We start from the raw sequence: 22,183 nt of genomic DNA on the forward strand, positions 1-22,183 counted from the left end.
ATGAATGGAGGTAGAGAGTGTATCGCCTCCTGGGCGGCACGCTCCAAATCCAGGCCAGTTTGGATGCACAGCGATGGCGGCTCTCTTTGATTGCATCACGCCTGCGTTTATCATCGGGGGGCACACAGCAGAGGCGTCCAATCGAAAGCATGCGCTATGGCCAGCGCTTCCCTCCACATGCAACTAGGTCACACTCTCAGGCTACACCTGCATTGCCCTTTGCGTCTCAGCACTCGGTGACCCTGCTCTGTTACATGGTCTGAGTTGCTGTGGCTCCTGGTGAGCTCTGGGGACTGAACTGGCAGTCTCCTAGTGATAGGGTCAATATGGCACTATTTTGGATGTGTGTGTGTGTGTGTGTGCGTTGTGGTGGTTAGAGTGTTATGAGAGGATTATAGATCACAGGGTTATGGGTTCAATACCAAGGTCCACTAAGCTGCCACTGTTGGGCTCTTAAGCAAGGCCTCTAACCCTCTCTGCTCTAGGGTTGCTAGTGGCATGGTTAAGCCTGTGCTCTGACCCCAGCTTTCTAAAGCTGGGAAAACTCCTTGTGATTTTTTTTAATGGCACACTCAAATTTTGGATGATCTGAAATACAGAAGTTATTAAAGACGGTTAGGTAGTTGGCTAGTTGACCACAATTCTAGACCATGTATCGCATGATCACATGACCTACTTTTGCGCTAGTTATGTTGCGCTACAGGCAATTCAGTGATAGGCTAGATCTGTTGTTTTTTTTCCCTGTGATATCTGGGCCTGATATCAGTACGGAGTAATTTGATTTATGGCATCTTGAGTGAAAACACCAAGTGTACTTTCTGCTTTTGTGAAAGCTGTGTGAATGCACTCCAAGCCTGTGAATGTGGGACTTGAAACCAACGCCATATTTCCCCTGGTGGGTCCCACCATGATCATCAGTAATCAATTGTAGTGGCAGTCTGGCCTAATGAGTGCTAATTGAGCTATCGGATGCTAATTGGGCAGCTCATATGCTGCTAAATGATAATCAACAGAATGGGCATCAGAGGGCGAGAGAGGAGGCTTCTGTTTCTCTCTTCACTTTGGCTCCATTGTTCCGCTTTACAATGTACATGTCCAAATGTTTGTGGACCCCCCTACTAATGAATACATTCAGCTACTTGAAGTTGCACCCATTGCTGACACAGATGTGCAAATACACACATACAGCTGGTCTAGCCCCTTGGAGAAGTATTGCCAATATAATAGGACTCTCTGGAGCAGATAAACACGCACACATTGGAATCATGCCTAATGTCTGGAGTGGGCTATAAAGCCCCCCAGCATTGAGCTGTGGAGCAGTGGAGCTGTGTTCTCTGGAATGATCCAGGGTGATGGGTGTAGGGTGATGATTATGAATGCTCTTGTGGCTGAATGCAATCAAATCCTCGCAGCAATGCTCCTATTTTTTTTTTTATTGTGACATCCCTATTGTTAGGTACAGCACTAGGCAAAAATATTAGTGTCTTGAGTGTGCACAGTATGTGTTTTAGCAAATTATATGTGTGTGTGTGCAGGTCTGCGAGCGGGCGATGAGATCCTGCAGCTGAACAGTAAAGATGCAAGTCTATTGGAGCTGTCGGACATGCGGGCCGCGTTCTCTCTGCCCTCCCTCACCCTTACAATCAGCACCATACCTTCGACCGAGGACTGCCAGCATTGCCCACCGCTGCCTCGCCGCTCGGACATACCGCACCACCTCTGCACGGACATCTTCTCCCAAAACCAAGGTGCAGTCATGTACCTTACAGCCTGAGTCGTGACCTCCACCTCAGTTCAGTTTCACATAGGAGAGAGTTCCTGTTCTTAAATGTAATCAGACTGGAGCCACTTTTATTATGGGTGTAACAAGACAGTGAATCGTACTGGATCCTACTGTATCATATTCATGCTGTACTGAAGACAGGGGTGGAACAAATACATGAGTCATTAAACCTTAAATTTAAAACTATACAGTGGTGCTCAATCAGATTCCCAAGAGGAAAAAAAACTTTCATTTAGACCTTTTAACCCATTTAGTCCTTTTAAAGACCAGCAGATTTCCCTTATTTCTTCCTTTCGTTTCATTGCACCTTTCCCCACTCCTGACTTTGACTAGAATCTGTTAGCTACTTCCTAATCTGTTGGCTACTTCCCAGTCTCTTAGCTACTTCCTAGTCTGTTAGCTACTTCCTGGTCTGTTAGCTACTTCCTAGTCTGTTAGCTACTTCCCAGTCTCTTAGCTACTTCCTAATCTGTTAGCTACTTCCCAGCCTGTTAGCTACTCCCAAGTCTCTTAGCTACTCCCAAGTCTCTTAGCTACTCCCTAGTCTCTTAGCTACTTCCTGGTCTGTTAGCTACTTCCTAATCTGTTAGCTACTTCCCGGTCTGTTAGCTACTTCCCAGTCTGTTAGCTACTTCCCAGTCTCTTAGCTACTTCCTAATCTGTTAGCTACTTCCTAGTCTCTTAGCTACTTCCCAGTCTGTTAGCTACTTCCTAGTCTGTTAGCTACTCCCTAGCCTGTTAGCTACTCCCTAGCCTGTTAGCTACTTCCTAATCTGTTAGCTACTTCCTAATCTGTTAGCTACTTCCTAATCTGTTAGCTACTCCTAGTCTGTTAGCTACTTCCCAGCCTGTAAACTACTTCCTAGCCTGTTAGCTACTCCCAGTCTGTTAGCTACTTTCTAGTCTCTTATCTACTCCCTAGTCTGTTAGCTACTCCCTAGTCTGTTAGCTACTTCCCGGTCTGTTAGCTACTTCCCAGTCTGTTAGCTACTTCCCAGTCTCTTAGCTACTTCCTAATCTGTTAGCTACTTCCTAGTCTCTTAGCTACTTCCCAGTCTGTTAGCTACTTCCTAGTCTGTTAGCTACTCCCTAGCCTGTTAGCTACTCCCTAGCCTGTTAGCTACTTCCTAATCTGTTAGCTACTTCCTAATCTGTTAGCTACTTCCTAATCTGTTAGCTACTCCTAGTCTGTTAGCTACTTCCCAGCCTGTAAACTACTTCCTAGCCTGTTAGCTACTCCCAGTCTGTTAGCTACTTTCTAGTCTCTTATCTACTCCCTAGTCTGTTAGCTACTCCCTAGTCTGTTAGCTACTTCCCAGTCTGTTAGCTACTTCCTAGCCTGTTAGCTACTCCCTAGTCTCTTAGCTACTTTCTAGTCTCTTAGCTACTCCCTAGTCTGTTAGCTACTTCCCAGTCTGTTAGCTACTCCCTAGTCTGTTAGCTACTCCCTAGTCTCTTAGCTAGTTTCTAGTCTCTTAGCTACGTCCTAGCCTGTCTCTTAGCTACTCCCTAGTCTCTTAGCAACTCCCTAGTCTCTTAGCAACTCCCTAGTCTCTTAGCAACTCCCTAGTCTATTAGCTACTCCCTAGTCTGTTAGCTACTCCCTAGTCTGTTAGCTACTTTCTAGTCTCTTAGCTAGTTTCTAGCCTGTTAGCTACGTCCTAGTCTTTTAGCTTGTGGCTAGTGTGTTAGCTAGTTTCTAGTGTGTTAACTGTTGGCTACACTGTCAGCTCCTGCCTTGTGTGTTAGCTGGTTAATAGTCTGTTGTGACCAGTCTGTTCACTTGTTCCTAGTCTGTTTTCGCTTGTTCCTAGTCTGTTAGCTTATGGCTAGTGTGTTAGCAAGTTTCAAATGTGTTCAATTTTGACTACTGTATCAGCTCATGGCTTGTGTGTTAGCTGGTTAATAGTCTGTTGTGGCTAGTCTGTTAGCGCTAGTGTGTTAGCTAGTTCCTAATCTGTTAGCTTGTGACTCGTATCTGAGCTAACGGCTAGTATGTTAGCTAGTTAAAAGTCTGTCAGCTTGTGACTAGTGTGTTAGCTAGTTTCTTGTGTGTTACCTAACTACTGTATCAGCTTGTGGCTAGTGTGCTAGCTAGTCTTTTGTAGGTTAGCTTGTGAGTGATGTGTTAGCTTGTGGCTAGTGTGCTAGCTAGTCTTTTGTAGGTTAGCTTGTGAGTGATGTGTTAGCTTGTGGCTAGTGTGCTAGCTAGTCTTTTGTAGGTTAGCTTGTGAGTGATGTGTTAGCTTGTGGCTAGTGTGCTAGCTAGTCTTTTGTAGGTTAGCTTGTGAGTGATGTGTTAGCTTGTGGCTAGTGTGCTAGCTAGTTTTTTGTAGGTTAGCTTGTGAGTGATGTGTTAGCTTGTGGCTAGTGTGATAGCTAGTCTTTTGTAGGTTAGCTTGTGAGTGATGTGTTAGCTTGTGGCTAGTGTGCTAGCTAGTTTTTTGTAGGTTAGCTTGTGAGTGATGTGTTAGCTTGTGGCTAGTGTGATAGCTAGTCTTTTGTAGGTTAGCTTGTGAGTGATGTGTTAGCTTGTGGCTAGTGTGTTAGCTAGTTTTTTGTAGGTTAGCTTGTGAGTGATGTGTTAGCTTGTGGCTAGTGTGATAGCTAGTCTTTTGTAGGTTAGCTTGTGAGTGATGTGTTAGCTTGTGGCTAGTGTGTTAGCTAGTCTTTTGTAGGTTAGCTTGTGAGTGATGTGTTAGCTTGTGGCTAGTGTGTTAGCTAGCTAGTCTTTTGTAGGTTAGCTTGTGAGTGATGTGTTAGCTTGTGGCTAGTGTGCTAGCTAGTTTTTTGTAGGTTAGCTTGTGAGTGATGTGTTAGCTTGTGGCTAGTGTGTTAGCTAGTTTTTTGTAGGTTAGCTTGTGAGTGATGTGTTAGCTTGTGGCTAGTGTGTTAGCTAGTCTTTTGTAGGTTAGCTTGTGAGTGATGTGTTAGCTTGTGGCTAGTGTGTTAGCTAGTTTTTTGTAGGTTAGCTTGTGAGTGATGTGTTAGCTTGTGGCTAGTGTGGAAGCTTGTTCCTAATCTGTTAGCGTGCTAGCTCAAGGCTAGTATGTTAGATGGGGGCAAAAGTCTGCAGTCCCATTCTTTTGTCCCTTATTTTGTACCATCATAGTGTTGCATGCTCTAATATTTTAAAAATAGAAATATTACAACGGAAAAAAATAGATTCAATCTGATACACTCTTGTGTTGCGTCAAATGGTGAATTCTGGGAATTTATTTCTATTATTTGCGGTCCTACAGAAGATAGGCCAAAACAACACTCCACCATAATGATAATGGTCAGCTCCTGATGCTAAAAATGGAGTGTTTTTTAGCATCAGTAGCTGAGGAGTGTTTTTACACTACTGGCGGATATCTATTGTGAGGAGTCCCGTACAAACCTGAGCACAATATGGCTTGTGAAGTGGGTATTTTTTATTTCCGTCCAGTCATAAGAGTTGTATCACATGTACTGTTATTATAACGACCGTCCCTCTGATAAACTAATTCAATGGGACTTTTAAGGAGGGAACACTCAGGAAATGCTCAATACAGTGCATTTCCAACTCCAGAGTCCAACTGTAGGCTGATTGTATCCTGACTTGTGGCCATTGCTCAATTTAAAGACTTTAATAGGGTCTCAGAGCACAAAGCTCTAATTTGTGAATTCTCTGCCTTTGGAGGATTTCTGAAATTCATCTGTAAGTTCATAATTTATGGCCGATTTGGTTCATTTCGTGCCGCATGAGGTTTGAACATGTGTATCCCTGCTTAAAAAAAAGATTGATTGAGCTTACATTTGTTTGATCTGGCTGCATTGGGGATAAGACGGCTATTAGTTATTAGGCCGTACTTTTTAACTGCAGCCCAAATCGTTTTTGGAAATGGAAGGACAAGAGGACTAGTCGAGTGTTTTGCCAAATTGCGTATTTGGCAGAGCTCTCAGTTATGTCTGTATTTCACCTATAATACCTACTGAGTATTGAAATGGAATTTAGTCTGTATTAGTGCGACAGCAGTTCATCCCGCTCTCTGTCTCTCGCCTGACCCTACGCTCTTGCTCCCTCTAGAGGACATTCTGGACGAAGTGCCTGGGCTGGTGTTGGAGAGCCCAGGCCGCGAAGGCGTGGAGGAAAGGGCCGGTTCAGCCACAGAGAGCAATGGAGATGGCCTGGGCTACGAGCCAGACACTGAGACCGGACACAAGGTGAGACAAGATAAATTTAAGTCAGTATACTGTGCCTGCAGTTGTTCGTTTTGCATAAACAAGATAAGGCACTGTGGATTAGGGGTTTCCACAGAGCGTTTGGACAAGCCAGAACATCACATTTACAGATCTGCTCCCCAACCAAATCCTGATGGTATCCAATAAAAATGTTTCCGGGTTTTCGGGTCGATTTTTCATGCACATGAGGAAGTCCAAAAAGATCAGTTCGGGTACAATTTAACCTGACCTGATTGGATACGTTTTCAAACTTGCCGATACGGGCTTGGTTTGTGCACATTACGCTGTTTTCTCCAGTTCTCTGGTTTCCTACCACCTCCTAAAAATGCACACGGTAGGTGAACTGACTGAACTGGCTAAATTGTGAGCGAATGGGTGTGTGTGGTACCCTGTGTCAGCCTTGTGACACCATGTCCAGGGGGTGTTCATGCATTGCATAGGCTTGGGACCTGGCTGTCCTGCCTTGTGGAGCACTCCTGGTAGGTGCTGATCACTGCATACAGGGAACACACCACTAGCACGTCGTCTAGCCGTCACAATTTGGCTTTTGTCAAAGTGTCTCAGATTGTTATGCTTGCTCATTTTACCGGTCACTTACTGCCTAATTCATCCATGCCTTGACATGTGCCACTGTAACCAGATCATTCATGTTATTCACTTCACCTGTCAGTGGTTTTAATGTTTCGGCTGATCGGTGCATGCATATTCCAATTAATTACTGCAGATTCAATGAAAAAAAAAGTATCTATATTTTAGTTCGTTTAATTAAGCAATTGTGAGAGCATTTATGTACAGTATGCACCGTAAATGCCCTAGACCTCAAATCCCACCAGTAAATACCACATTCACAAGGCAGGGTGCTATTGCGGGGGGACCTGATAAGGACAACTACTCACAGAGCCGTGGGTCACTGAGAATGCCATACAGATTACCCAATACTGGACCACAATAGAAGGGTGCTGCTGGCGTGTTAGTATCATTATCAGTCTATTCAGCAGTGCTTCAAAGCTGTCCAGAGCCAGGTCTCGGAGTCTCTACCTGTAGCACATGTTGCCGTGTTGTCTGCGAAGCGGCTGGCTTAGTTTTCACCTGACCAGGGTTCAGACTCACGTGGAGTGTCCTGCAGGTGTGTCACAGCCTGTTCTCTCCCGTCAGCAACCTGACTGAAGCACAATGGGGCCATCTCCTGTTACACTTCATTATAGACACCTACATAGTGTCTTCTTTGGCTACAGCTTGTTGTGAGCTGTAGGCTTGTATAGCTGGTAATATTTCAGCAAGGTTTCACTTACACAGAGCACACTACCTGGCACATGTTGAGGGCGGGGATATTATTGCATTGGGGTTTGGTGGTAAACAGCTGAGTGTTTTGCTGCAACCTAATGTGACGTCAGCAACCTGTGCTTGAAGTGCACGGAGGGCACCAGAGGGGAAGAACACACACAGACAACACACACACACAGTGTTTGCATTCCTACATTTTTGGGGCATTTTAACTTAGTCTTGGTATTGAGGTGTGGTCATCATGCTAATACTAACAAAGCTAACAGTAAACTCAACTCAACAAGAAGAATGGCTACTATTAAAATCTTAAGTGAGAATTTTTTTAAAAATTCCATAAAAAAAAACGATTAGTTATATATTTTTAGATGTTTTCTAATTTAAAATATATTTACATAATTAATTATGTTCCCCATAAACTGCTAAATACACACACACACACACAAGCAGTGTGCCCACTGAATTATGGTGATGGTGCACACACAGCTTGCAATACTATCTTTGTGGGGTGTTTCCATTAATTTTAGTAATGAATGTGCGGCCAGCAGTGCTAATGCTAACAATGCTAATGCTAAGCGTAGCCTCCACAGCTCCACTGCCTTTAAATAAAATAAATAAATATATTTTTGGAAAAAAAATACATTTTTATCACATTTACAGTAAGAATTTCTTAAATATAATTATACTAGGAAATTTGTCTTAGATTTTGTTTTAATTTTCTGATACTGCATTATATATATATATATATATATATATATTATATTTTTAGAATATAATAAGTATATAAAAATATATATTTTTACTTATTTTTCAGAATCTGCTCCCTAAACTGCTACATACACACAGACACAACAGCTATGAGCACTAAATTATAGTGATGGTACATTAATGTGTCCTATTGAGGTCAGTCGGGTCAATAAAGAGTGCAGCCAGTCATGTGAGGGGGGAGACGGATACATACTCACTGTTTCTCTCCTTGACTCTGTGTGTAATGCCTCTATGTGTAAAAGGGCTGGATGGATGTCTTTTGTATTTTGTCTGCTTTATTTTTTCACACAGGAGGGAGCAGAGGGAATGTGTGTGTGTGTGTGTGTGTGTGTGTCCTTTTCTAATTAAGATGACGTCTCATTCGATCACGCTCAGCGCAGTTGATTTGCCTCAGTGTAGGTTCAGCAGCCAGACTACAGTCGCCACGGTTGTCACCTTGATTACCTAAACCTCCGCTTAAAACTGACACCCGTTTCCTTCCCTGTAATTCACAGTTCCACAGATCACACAGATCACAGCATACATCTCACAGAGTGACGCTTTCTACAGTCAGTGAGGAGAAAGGACGGATAATACAGCGATTCTTTTTCTTTCTTTTTATCCACACATACTCTTCCACCCCCCCCTTTCTCTCTTCATCCTCTCTCTGCAGTCTCGTTAACTGCTCCCTCTCTTTCTCACTCACTCTTCCTCTTTCTCTTCCTCTCTCTCAATTCTCTATCTTCCCTCTCTTTTTTCTTTCCCTGTCTCTCTCCCTTTCTCTCTCTTTGTCCCTTACTATTTCTCTTTCTCCCATCTCTCTCCTCTTTCTTTACATGCCCCTCTCTCTTCGTCTCTCCTGATCTCACTCTGTCTTACACTCTCGCTCGCTCTCCATCTCTCTAGATCTCACTCTGTCTTACACTCTCGCTCTCTCTCCGTCTCTCTAGATCTCACTCTGTCTTACACTCTCGCTTTCTCTCCATCTCTCTAGATCTCACTCAGTCTTACACTCTCGCTCTCTCTCCATCTCTCTAGATCTCACTCAGTCTTACACTCTCGCTCTCTCTCCATCTCTCTAGATCTCACTCTGTCTTACACTCTCGCTCTCTCTCCGTCTCTCTAGATCTCACTCTGTCTTACACTCTCGCTCTCTCTCCATCTCTCTAGATCTCACTCTGTCTTACACTCTCGCTTTCTCTCCATTTCTCTAGATCTCACTCTCTTACACTCTCGCTCTCTCTCCATCTCTCTAGATCTTACTCTGTCTTACACTCTCGCTCTCTCTCCATCTCTGTCTTACACTCTCGCTCTCTCTCCATCTCCCTAGATCTCACTCTTTCTTACAATCTCGCTCTCTCTCCATCTCCCTAGATCTCACTCTGTCTTACACTCTCGCTCTCTCTCCATCTCCCTAGATCTCACTCTCGCGCTCTCTACTTTTTTTATATGCTCCTCTCTCTCTCGCTCGAACTCTTTCTCGTTCTCTCCATCGCTCTGCTCTTTCTTTATATGACCCCCCCCCCTCCTTCTCTTCCTTTTGTTTTGCACTCTTGGCCTCTATTACTTTTTAGCTTTCTTTCCTTCTCTCTCCTCTTTCTTTGAGTCTCTCTCTCTCTCTCTCTCTCTCTCTCTCTCTTTCTCTGTGTCCTTGTCGCGTTCGCCCGGCCAGTCGTTGTCAGTAATTGAGAAGTGAATAATCAGGCTGTCTCTCTGGCCTGCGCTCCGGCACACCATCTGCTGCTGAGCTGCTCGTTTAGCCCTAATAACGCCTCGCTGTCTGTGTGTTCATGTCTGTTCCAGACTGAACACACTCCGGGTGCCCTCCTCTTTGACTTTCTCTAGTGTTTTACCACCAGCATTGAGACGAGCACTGCGCCATAAGAACGGTCACCAGAAATCCTGGAAATGTCCTTTAACACTGGTCTGCTGGGTTTGATGTCGCTGCATTCTGACTGGGCCTACTGCCAGTACTAATGTACACTGGACCTGGACTGTCACCACCCTCTGTAAATACACTAGTCTAAGTTCATGTGCTTAACAAAACATCAGCCAAACAATGAGGGTAAGCCCTATGCTAACTAACCCTGCTGCTACATTATCATAATTATATTTATGTTAATTAAATAATTTCATCATTACATAATGAAACTGGACTGAAGTGTCTAAAATGGTACAACACACTGATCTGAGAATCAAACATCATCTTTTTCTACATTGGAATTAGTAGAAAGACACCATAGTGACAATGCCTTAGAAACAAGCTAGGATATGATAACAATCACCACAACAATCTCGGATACCAAAATTGGATATGACCCTAATCACTTAGCAACTCATTAACAGTCTGCCATAACCGCAACCACCTGGACGCTCCATACCAACCACCTAGAATGCCCTGACAAAACCCTAGCAACCACTTTTTAAGCTACTTTAATAACAATTGTCTAGCCTACCATAGCAACACTTGGCAACCACCTGGGATACTGTGGCAACTGCCTAGCATCTACTGGAATACCACAGCAAACCATCTAGCCATACCTCAGCAGCCCCTAAGCAATTCCATAGCAGCCAACTAGCTACACCATAATAACCACCTGGGATACTATAGTAAGTGCATAGCAACCACTAAGCAACTCCATCGCAATCCCCACCAGCAACATAGGAGACAATAACAACCCCAGGCAACCTACCTGGCAACCTCTTTGCAAGCGCCTAGCAACTCCATAGCAACCAACTAGCTACACCATAGAAACCGGCCAGCCACTCCATAGTAACCACCTAACAACACCATAGGAATCACATGGGATACCATGACAACCACTTAGCAACCACATAGCAACATCATAGCAACCGCATGGTACACAATTGTAACCAGTTTGTAATATCATAGCAATTATTTTGAACAACCAAACAATTAGTTACAAATGAACCTAAATCAAAAAAATTATAATTATTAATATTCATATAATATTCTGCTCTCAATCCTTTTCTGGTGGTTGTTTTTGCTGTTGTTAGCACCTCCCCCCCCCCTCGACTAGTCCAGTCTTAGTTATTCTAGTTACTTAGTCATTAGTTCTGGAGAGACACCAGAACTAGTGCTCAGAGCAAGGGCACATCAATTTCCCCACTGGAAGGAGGTGATTATTTATTAATGCGAGCTATCAGTGTGTCTGGAGCGTCTCACCTGCTGCCACTCAGACGTGAAGTACCTGATGATTAGTAGCTGGCGGCATGATTCCGGAAGCAGCGCGTTAAGTCCAAACAAGCGCCATATTTGTCCTCTTCACCCAGCTTGTTAAAGCAATTGCTGCTTCTGTGTAATCAAATGATCATCTTCAACAGCTTTATTTAGAGCCCAGAGGACCAGCTGCACTTGTATGCGTGTGGGCCGGAGAGAGTAGGTGGTGGGGGGGCAGGACGTTTAGACCCCATCATCCTACCCCCTCCCCCACACCCCCTCACCCTCACCCTGCCCCTACCCTTTCCCTTTCTAAATTGCACTGCTTGTTAGTGTTATTATCTTATAACTTGTTTTTTTTTTAAACTGGAGATGAATGGCAGTGGAAGGAGGACGCCTCCTTTAATTAGGCCTGCATTCTAATTGCTGGATTATGTGCGTCGATTCAGATTGCTTTGTGCTGATAAATTACAGAGATGCACGCCGGAGGGAAGTGGAGAAGAGGAGACATACTTCATTAGTTTTCTCGTCAAATAACGTCTGTGCGCATTTCTGATGAGGCGGCCTGGGTGATAAGGGTTGCCCTTGAAGCGCAGAGCCAGCCAAGCTTGCGTTATTTGCGATTTGGTGCCCGCTGATTCCAGTTCTGTTGACTTTAAGCAGCAGTGAAACACTTCCTATTCATATAGCAACAATTCTGTGAAATTACACATATGGAACTACACAGTGACCAGGAAATGGCGGGGGTGGGATATATTAGGCAGCAAGGGAGCAGTCAGTTGGTGCGTTGGAAGCAGAAACAATGGGGAAGCATAAGGATCTGATCCACTTTTTAACAAGGGCCTAATTGCGATGGCTAGACAACTGGGTCAGATCTCCAAAACAGCAGGTCTTGTGGGGTTTTCTCAGCATTCAATGATCAGTACCTTCTAAATGTGGTCTATGGAAGAACAAGTGGTGAACATGCCAAATGGTCATGCTCCCTTAAAGCTCATTGATCCAATCCATTGAGGCCCAACCTCGCAACTTCCAGGACAACGCCCAGCATCTGCTGGTTTCGTCTTGGTACCATGTACACCAGAAGAACCTCAAAGGTCTTGTAGTGCAGAGTCAATGCCCCGACGGTTCAGAACTGTTGGTGCCACAAGGGTGCCGAAACAATATTAAGGAGTGGTGGTTCCTCAACTGTGGTAGCCTCACACTCTGGTTCATACAGCTTGTGGATTCTTGTTACAGTGGAGGAGGTTTTTGAGGTTCTTGAGGGACCACCATGCTGGTGGAGCTAATCGGGTAGCCCTCACTGAGGAAAAGAAACAGACACAGATGAAGAACATTTCCCAGCAAAACTGCTGAAGCTGCTGAAGTTGCTCAACAACAATGGACTGGCCACTCCAGTGTAGTATTTTATGTCCGGCAAAATGATCAGCCAAAACATTAAAACCACCTGACTAATAATGTGTAGGTTCCATTTGTGGCACCAAAACGGCTCTGATCTCTCTGAAGGTGTCCTGTGGTGTCCTGACACCAAGACAGATCCTAGAGCAGATCCTAGAAGTCCTGCACGTGGTGAGGTGGGGCCTCCATGGATCGCCTTGGGGCTTCACAATCCTAGTGTCGGTTCACCGGTTGTCCTTTCTTGGTCCAGTTCTGGTAGCGTCCTGGGAACACCTCACAAGACCTGCTGTTTTCGAGACGCTCTGACCCAGCCGTCAACAGAAGAAGCTACCGAAAGACATAACGTATGCTATTAATGAGAAGCTGATGAACACATGACCACAACAAATTCAGGGCATCACTTTTTCCAGTCTAGCTCTTGTGCTGTGAGGGCTGGTGAGGTCGTGTTTGAGCGGCCGGGTGATAAGAGGACGCCTCTGCTCTCTGGGGAAGGAAACATTTGCCTTCCTGTCCCATGTGTCACTGCTCTGACAAGATGAGGGCCCAGGGGTTTCCTTAAGCAAATGAATAAGGACCTTGTCTATGTGTGTGTGTATGTGTGTGTATGTGTGTGTCTGTGTGTGCGAAGGGAGGGTTTGCGGTTAAGGTGTTCAAAGCTTACTGTGTGTCCTAGTTGAGATTCCTTTGGCAGCAGGAGAGTGTGTGAACAGGCTTGGACTTGCTTCCTCTCTGTCCTGCTTTCGCCTCCTCTCCCTTTCTCATACTTCGTTGGATTTCCCTCTCTCTAGCCATGGAACTGCCTGCGTGGATGGAGGTTTGATTCCCTTTCTTTAGCTCATTTTGTGCCGTTTATCTCGTTTTCCGCCTAAAACGCATTTCGGCTTTCTCGTGTCCTTGAAATGTGCGCAGTGTTTGATGTTTCCATATAAGGCAGGATTATAAGATCAGGAGTTTCGGAGCAGCAGTTGTTTATCCCAGTTGTCTTGCGAGTCTTGAAGTAATGGCTTTAATACGTGTGCTGCCTATTCTGCTTTGGCTCTAGCTATTCAAGCCTTGGTTCTAGCATGTCTGTTGAGCTTTGGTACTGGCTGGTATATTGGGAACTGTGTGCTGTTGCTGTCTAGTACACCCTGGTTTGTAGCATCTGTGAAGCAACAGTTGAACTAGAACTGGAAACCGCCTGCTTCTGCCTAATTCTATATGTTAGGTCGCCTCTTATGAAGCGTCCCTCTGCTTTGTGCGCCACCTTGAAGTGCACCACATGACTCCATTCTCCACCTTCCTTGACATACACTGGCAGCTTGGAATCCCTTGCCATATTAACAACCTGGACGGTACCTCAATTTGGCACTTTTTTTGAAGACTTTTTGTGGAAAATAAAAATCATGTTGACACCAAAAAAAACAACATCGGCTTGACGTCAACCTCCAACATCGGACAGACCTAGATTTTTAGTTGAAAATGAAAGTTTGGTTGATGCCGAAACCCAATGTTACCTCGACATCAACCTCCAACATTGAGCAAATACTTCATACTTCATTTATGAATGTCAATAATCTTGTCAGTTCTTCAATCTTTTACAGCTCTGTTTATCATTCAGGACATATCTAATGCTCCTGGTCTCCTTCATGTTGTTTGAGGTGGCACCAAACTCACATATTAGAATCTTTTTAGATATTTACCTGCAACTGAACAGGTTTTAAATAGCTGGAAACCCTTTATTTCACGGCCTCGAGTAGCATTTGGAGAATTTTTGTGAATGGTGGACCTGCAGGTTTAGTTTGTATACATCTGAACTCAGGACCATATGCTTTGTCTGGACCAACAAGGATGGTGTTTCTACTAAAGTGGCCAGTGCAGTAAAAGTTAAAAGTGCAGCAGCAAGCATCTGTGCTGCTGGGCTGCAGTCAGACTGTTGTAATTGGATGTCGTGGTGGTGTTACAGTGTGTGATGTGCTGGGCGAGTGGGGGCGAGAGACACCGCTGTTTGATGAGCCTTTCTCTCCAGCCCCTGCCCCTCCCCTCCTGTCTCTCATCCTGCTGCAGATGGGATTATTATTGTTATTATTCTCTCTCTCTCTCTCTCTCTCTCGCACGCTCTGTATCTCTTTTGGTCTCTCTATCTTTTGCAAATCTACTTCCGCCAGAGCTCTGTTCTCACTGTCCGTCCTCCTGAGAGAAGCTTAGAGAGAGAGAAAGGGAGAGAGAGAGAATAAGAGAGACCAAGACTGCGAGGGAAGTGTGAGCAGGGAGGAAAGGAGGGGTGAGCTGAAACTGATAGATCAGGGTAGTGGTGTGGGGAACAGAAAAGAACAGAAGGTTCCTCCCTTTTTGAGCACTGCCACAGCGTAGGTTCTCACACTCCTTGTCCACTTCGCGGAGGAGATAAGCTGAGGGTGGAGTGAGGGTTGGTCTTTCCTTTAGAGGTCACCCAGTAGTGACCTCTGTGACCTTTGTATGGGCCAGCATGCCTGTGCTGTGGAAGAACAGGAGCTCTAAGCGCTCCTCTGACTCCATCTGTGACGTGCTGCAGCTGGTGAGCCTACCTACACCTCAGTGTTTATATGCGTGTGTGAGTGTGTGCAGAGCATGTGTGTGTGAGTGTGCACGTGCCATTCAGAGTGTTGCATAACCACTCTTGCTTTGCTTTTTCAGTCTGAGTTTCTGTTGGTTTGTGTTTGTGTGTTTTGCTGGGCTGACAATTGATTCAAATAATGAATCGCAGTGAATCAAATAATTTGGGAGGGTTTCATTGCGAGTCATTGCACGTATTCAGTCACGTTTCAGCTATATGAGGAGCCATTTTTGACGTTTTTCACTTTTTGACATTATGTGAATCTGGCAGTGATTCTTAACTTATCAAAATCTCATGAACGGACCTATCAGATTGCTCCAAAATTATTTTGACATTTACGTCCATTAATAGAAGTAGAAGCTTTTTCCCTTATTATGTAAATGTAAAGGGATACTTTGGCATGACAGCGCCGATTTATAGGCATATACACTGATCAGCCATGACATTAAAACTGGACAGAAGGTGTGAGGTAAAGAACATTGGTCACCTGATTAAAGTAGCACCTGTCAAAGGGTGAAATCTGCACGTCAGGCTGCTTCTTGAAGTTCTTGAAGTTGAAGTGTTGGACGCAGAAAAAACGTCAGGCAGGTCATGTGGGGTGTTCCTGATATGCAGTGGTCAGTATCTACCAAAGGGCTCCAGGGAAGGACATTGGAGGGCACACCTCACAACTTACTGGACTTAAAGCATCTAATGCTAACATTAGTCTTGGTGCCAGATACCACAGGACACCGTCAGAGGTCTTGTGGAGTTCATGCCTTGATGGGCTGATGATGCCTCATAGCTGTTTTGGCAGCAAAAGGGGGACCTACACCCTATTATGCAGGTGGATTTATTGTTATGGCTGATCGTTGTGTATCCAGTCAGTGATTCCAACTCCTCAACAGCGGTAGCCTCACACTCCTAACGCTGGTTCAGACAGCTTGTGGATTCTTGTTGTAACAGGTTTTTGAGGGACCTGTAGCTGGACCATGCTGTTTCTACTGCTATTGCTTTGGCTGGTTGTTGATTTAGCCATAGGTCTCCTGTGAGCACTGTCCAGCATAGTCTGCTGAAGGTGCTGAAGGTATCGCTTGCCACGCCATTCAGAAGCTGTATTTGAACTAGAGGGTTACAGTCATGGATACCTACCACAGCAACATCATTACGACATTCAGCATGGATGTTACAAAGGAGAAAACATTAAAAAATAATAATAATAATGAATTAAAAAGGTGTTGCGTCACCACATTACCACATTAGCTCTTTTGTGTTGGTCATTTTAAGGCGCTATCTGTCTCCGTACATCATGAATCAAACAATTAATCATTTGCTGTAATTCATTTCTGTGTCTGTCCATCAGTCTGTCATTTGCTTATCTCTGAGCTCTTCAGTGGCTGTCCAATTAGATTACGGGGAGGCTGATGGGCTGTCAGTCTGTCTCTCTGTGTTAGTCAGGGAAGAGGCCACGTCTGTCCTTTACCCCACCCTACACCGATTCGTTCCACTTCTGGCCTGGAGATTGTGAGAACTCAGGTTTGCAGGGGCTGAAGCAAAGGGTGGGCGATGATGTAAAAGTCACTTTTACACTACATTTATGATATTTCATCTGATCCAGATCTAATCCGGAGCGAGTTGCACTTGAATCATGTTACACAGGTCAGTGAATGTAGGGTTGGGAGACTTGCCCAAGGATTCTTATTGGTGTGGCGTGGTATGACCGTCCATCCAGACAACTGAACCCTGTTCGGCCATGGGGAGAGCAGCGTTGTTATCCACTATGCTACACAAGCGGCGATAATTGATCATATTACGTGAGGACTTTCCCACAGTACGTCGTAAACATCTCATAACCTTAGGAGATAAGGGTTGTACCTTATAGCGTTTCTAGTTCTAGTACAGTTTATGTCTTGCGGAAAGCGTGTCATGGCGTAATTTATAATGATAATAATAAAAATGAATACAAACTAATTAAAGAAAGAAATAAATGAGTCACAGAAGTAAAACATGAACAAATTCATTAAACAAATACAGTAAGATACATAAATAAAGGTGGTGTGGCCGAAAATCTATGAAATAAATAAGTTAATACCACATTTATGATAATAAATAAATGATCATCTTAATATGGGACAAGATTTGTTTATTCATGAGAAATAAAAGACTGTTAACTGTTATAGAAGTAAAAAATAAATACGTTCATGAAATAATGAAATAATATGGGGCACAGAACAGTGAATAAAAAATGAATGTGGTCCAAAATGTTCTAAAATAAATAAATAATCAAATAAGCATATTCATATTTATATGCAGGAATGCTCAAACCAGCCCATGCTAATGAAGTGGGCAATACTAATGTAAATCTAGTGTGTTGGTCCAAGCCAGTCTGTCTGGTTAAGCTTCATGACTCTGGGTTTTGTGGAGTCGACTCAGACTCCTCTACTCCGCTTTGTTTAAACCAGGACTGCCCAAGAGCCACTGATAAGGGATATAGCAGAGATTTATAACACTTTTAAACATTGTTTTAAACCCAGGTTTGTGAGCTGTTACAGATCTTATTAATGCAACAAAACCGGCCTCAGCATCATAGAGCCTATAGCGCACAACGGCACTGCTGAAGAGAACAGCTCAAGCAGCTACAAGACAAGGGGAAGTGCTCCTGAAACAGTCTGATCACAAGTCAGCTTCTAATTTGTGCACCAGAATGTAACTGCACTGTCTTTTTTTAGGTGGAACAGAAACTGTAGTCAGGTGCCTAATGCTAGCCTAGAGCTGCAGTACACACAGTAGGTAGGCTTGAGATGCTAAACACATGCTCCACAGTAGCAGTTTAATTTCAACACAGCAGCTTTTAGTATAATGTCTAACGTCATCTGACTCACTGTGTCAATGATGTTGAACCAGTTGACATTACATCTACATGCTTCTCGTCTCAGAAACTGCTGTTAGCCTTGACTTACAGTCTCTGTCAACACAGCAGGAGCTGGACGGGTGGCACTGCTTTCAGAAGTGTGTCAGTTTAGGCTACCTAATTAGCGAATTTGGTTGAAATACAGAATTACACAAACCTATCAAATAAATAAAAGAATGCTCATCTAATTATTTATGTTTTGATGCCCCACATTATTATTATTATTATTATTATTATTATTATTATTTGCTTTTATGTTATTATTTATTTATTCATGTTTTTCCCCCCATTTGAATTAATTGATGTATTTTATTTCCTCTATTGGCTCCATATATATGTGTCTGCTAACATCTTTACCACAATGTTTTATGGTCAATTTTTGCCGCTTGTTGTTGTCATTTTGCTATACATAATTTCTTATTTCAAAATTTCTTACTTAATTCTATAGTATATAGTTACATTTACGTTTAAAAGGGTCTAGTCAGCCCTTTCACTATTTCCATTTGTGTCAATGTGAAACACGTGGATGTGAAAGGTAAAGGATTGCATTTTCAAAAAAATAAGGCCATACACACCAGTAACTGTTAATCACATTCAGATCATAATAAAAATGCTCTGCTTTTCTATACTACTGTTTAGAGGTTTGGAGTCAGCGTTTTTAGTATGATGAACCTCAGCTGATTGCAGATAAATGTATAAAACAATTCCACTCTTGTCCGATGAAGAGTGCTGAACGGCGCTGAAGATCATTTTAAAATGATCTTGATAATGTCCAGGATGCCATGTTTCAAAAGTAGTGATCAAATCCCGAGGGCACAAATTCAACATTAAATGATTAGAAATGAATATTTGCAACAGCATTATTGTTGTATATTTTTGATACTTGAAATATTGACTAATATATTGACTACATCTAAAAAAAAAACACTTTGTATGTAATTTATGATATTTAACTATATGCTGTATAAATTATACATTAAAAACAACAAATTATGAACAAAAAACATGGAAATCCACTTATGTCAAGGAGATCTTGGTTACTATTAAACTAAATAAAACTAGACTTGATGCACATACATCATGAAGGAACCTACAACAGGTTTAAGTCTCAGATGTTCTCAGATCTTTGACAGATCAGGATGTTCGCATGATCGGTCCATTTTGACAGCAGGGGTTTCCATAGGTCTTGTCCACAGAGAGTCAGTGTGGCTGCAGGATGTAAGGTGTGCCTCTGCTTGGCCTGTAAGAAGGCCTGAAAGCACATCAGCTCTTTTCAGAGGGAACCTTGGCTGTTAGGACCGGTAAGCCTCAACATGGCGTTAATGTAAAAGTCTATTAAAATTTGCTGGATAAAAAAACGTAATTAATGATTAGAAAATAGACACAATACAGCATGATTAGATACTGTGTAGTATGATGTCTAATTGCAAGCTGTAAGAATATTTAAAGCTCTGTTTGTGTGTGTGTATACACTTGTGCACTTGTGTTCAGACTAGATAGGGGCAGTTTGAAGGGTGAGAAAAAGATGACGCAGAGCATGCGGCCGGAGGAACTGGTTGAGGTCCCGTGATGGAAAACTGGCTCTGTGTTACATTTCCCAGAGGAGAGCAGCTGGACAGTAGCGGAGGCAAGGGAATAAACACGGAAATGGAGTGAATGCTGGAATAGAGTGCTTTGCATATCAGAAGGTATCATGGAAGGAATGATTTACACACAGCGGCCTTCTGAAAGTTAACGCTAAAGCCTGCCTTATCATTATACTTCAGCTTGAAAGCCCAGTGTTTGGTGTCAGACTGCAGAAATGCTCCAGATACCTTGTTTAATCCATTTATCCTGGCTGATTCCTGCAGTGCATGCTGGGATGGCGTCCTATATTTCAGTTTGGATGGTGAAATTACATTTTTGTTTGCGCATCTTCGATTGGAAGGTGCTCCACAGTCATCAATCACAGAGCTCAGGCTATTTTTCTGTTGTCTGATGTGTGTGATGGGCGTTGAATTATAAAAGTGCCTTGGTCGTTTTAACTGCGGATATCAAGTTGGATTGGTTTTCTTCTAGCCGTTTGTGTTTTTAGCTCATCTGAGCCGCTTCTTGTTCCGTTCTGTCATTGTTAAGGATGTTTAATGGGAATCATATCTCTAATTGCCTTGCTCTCGTTCTCTGTGTGTGTGTGTATGTTTGTTTGCCTAAAACTAAACTGTAGCTGGCAAAGCCTGCTTGTCCACATTTATCTCTCTTGACCAATCATCAGCAAATAACACAGTTGACGCAGATCATCAGCTGTAAAGACAAAAACAGAGCAAATGCTAATGTTAGCCATGTGTAAGCGTTTTTTTTATAATAAGAGAGAGAGACTGCAACCACAGTCGGTCAGGTTGCAGCTTGCTAATCACTAAATTAGCTCTTCAGCTTAGGGGAGTTGACCACTATATATATATATATATAGGGCCGTGTGTATGTCCTCTTTGTGCATAGTAAAGCTACTGTGTTTTCTATTGCTATGGAACATGCACAATTCTACCTTTATTGTTGGATGCGCTGCCGATCACTAACAGTTTTCAGTGATTTGTTTGATCAGTGTAACCAATGAAAAATTACCAATATATTCCTAATCATTTAATTTCTTGCTCAAATGGTAGCTTGTGGCAGAAGCACAGCAACAAATCCATGCATTTCAGCTTTTTTGCATCATCCTAGATAATGACTAGCTAGAGTTAAAAGACGGAAATCGCTCCTTCTTTGCCGCTGCATTAAAAGGATTAGAATCAAGAGAGTAAGAGACTTGTCTAATGTCTAATCTAGGATCAGCCCAACCCTGATTTGATCATCATATTTCACATATTCCCCTCACACTGGGACTGTAAACACAGGCTTTTATGCACTTGATGATATCACCAGCATCTCAAATGCAGAAGTGAGAGGAGGGCCAGCCTAAGGAATGGGTCCTGAAAGGGGGTGTGGCATTCTAAACCTGAACAGACAAGTCATGATCAGTTCCTTTGCACCATCTTGCCAGCGTGTTCATGTCTCCGACTGCTTGCTATGTTTTTTTTACTGTTTTGCCTTCCTGTCCGTTCAACTTCCAAGGTATTAGGCTTAATTACACAGTTATTTCTATAAATGTTCATAATTTAGCGACTATAGTAACTACAAATTATTGGTAACTTCCTCTAGTAATATGAGAGGGACACAACGTCTTATGGTCGAAGGCCGTGTGAGTAATTCAATCTCTCTCTTTCTCTTTCCAGAGTACGGAGCAAGTGACCGCATTCTGCCGCAGCCTTCATGACATGAATCCTGCGGAGGCCCTGCCATCTTCCTCGTCGTCTTCCTCCTCCTCTTCCTCATGCATACCCAGCCCCATCTCACCCATTCCCGCACCCGCCACCCAGCGGCAACTGTCGGACGCGGACAAACTCCGCAAGGTCATAAGCGAGCTGGTGGACACGGAGCGCACCTACGTTAAGGTCAGCCCCCACTGGAGTCATTTCATTACTAACACATTTATTATTATATTGTTTTAATATGAATAAAATCTACTACATAAACATGATTGTCTCTCAGTTCACTTACCTTTGCCAATATTTATGAAGATGTAATAGATATATTTTATATTCAGGTTTCATGGTCAGCAAGTCTTTAGAGTGTTTAGCGTTAATGAGAGGGGTTTTACTTTTTACTTAGGGGCTAAATAGACCTAAGAGCTGAACAGGCCTTGTGTAGAGTTTAAAGTGCCCACACTTAAGTGCCTGAAGCTACACTATAGCATGTGTTCAGTGACTGGCTAAAGTATAAAGACACATGATTTGTTTACTTACTAAAGCCAATTAGCCTCTGCTTTGACTGCAGGCAAGGACTGCATATTCTAATAATGTGGCATTACCTCTGAAATACCTTAATATCTCTCTCCTTTCCACCCCATAATGTTTTCTCTAGGACCTAAATTGTCTAATTGAGCGATACCTAACACCTCTGCAGAAGGAAAACTTCCTCTCTCAGGATGAGGTGAGTGCCACAAGATTGCATGGTCAGAATCCATAGAACTCATAAAACCTAGCTTGTGTCGTTTCCAAACTGTGGTTGACCAGTTGATGACACAACTGTGAACCAGGATAAATGGGACAA

At 43.2% G+C, this 22,183-nt stretch overlaps 1 protein-coding gene across 4 annotated transcripts in view; it reads left to right on the forward strand.

The window, feature by feature from the left end:
* Positions 1–22,183, forward strand: part of tiam1a (TIAM Rac1 associated GEF 1a) — a 98,950-nt gene that overhangs the window by 66,017 nt on the left and 10,750 nt on the right. For all 4 annotated transcript variants that reach the window (XM_072658620.1, XM_072658624.1, XM_072658621.1 and 1 more), the window contains 4 exons: positions 1,536–1,748; positions 5,835–5,971; positions 21,307–21,525; positions 21,995–22,063. In XM_072658620.1, the coding sequence (XP_072514721.1) occupies positions 1,536–1,748; positions 5,835–5,971; positions 21,307–21,525; positions 21,995–22,063 (638 nt within the window). The remainder of the gene's footprint in view (positions 1–1,535; positions 1,749–5,834; positions 5,972–21,306; positions 21,526–21,994; positions 22,064–22,183) is intronic.

This window comes from Salminus brasiliensis, chromosome 16, assembly GCF_030463535.1.
Source record: "Salminus brasiliensis chromosome 16, fSalBra1.hap2, whole genome shotgun sequence".
NCBI classification, from domain to species: domain Eukaryota; kingdom Metazoa; phylum Chordata; class Actinopteri; order Characiformes; family Bryconidae; genus Salminus; species Salminus brasiliensis.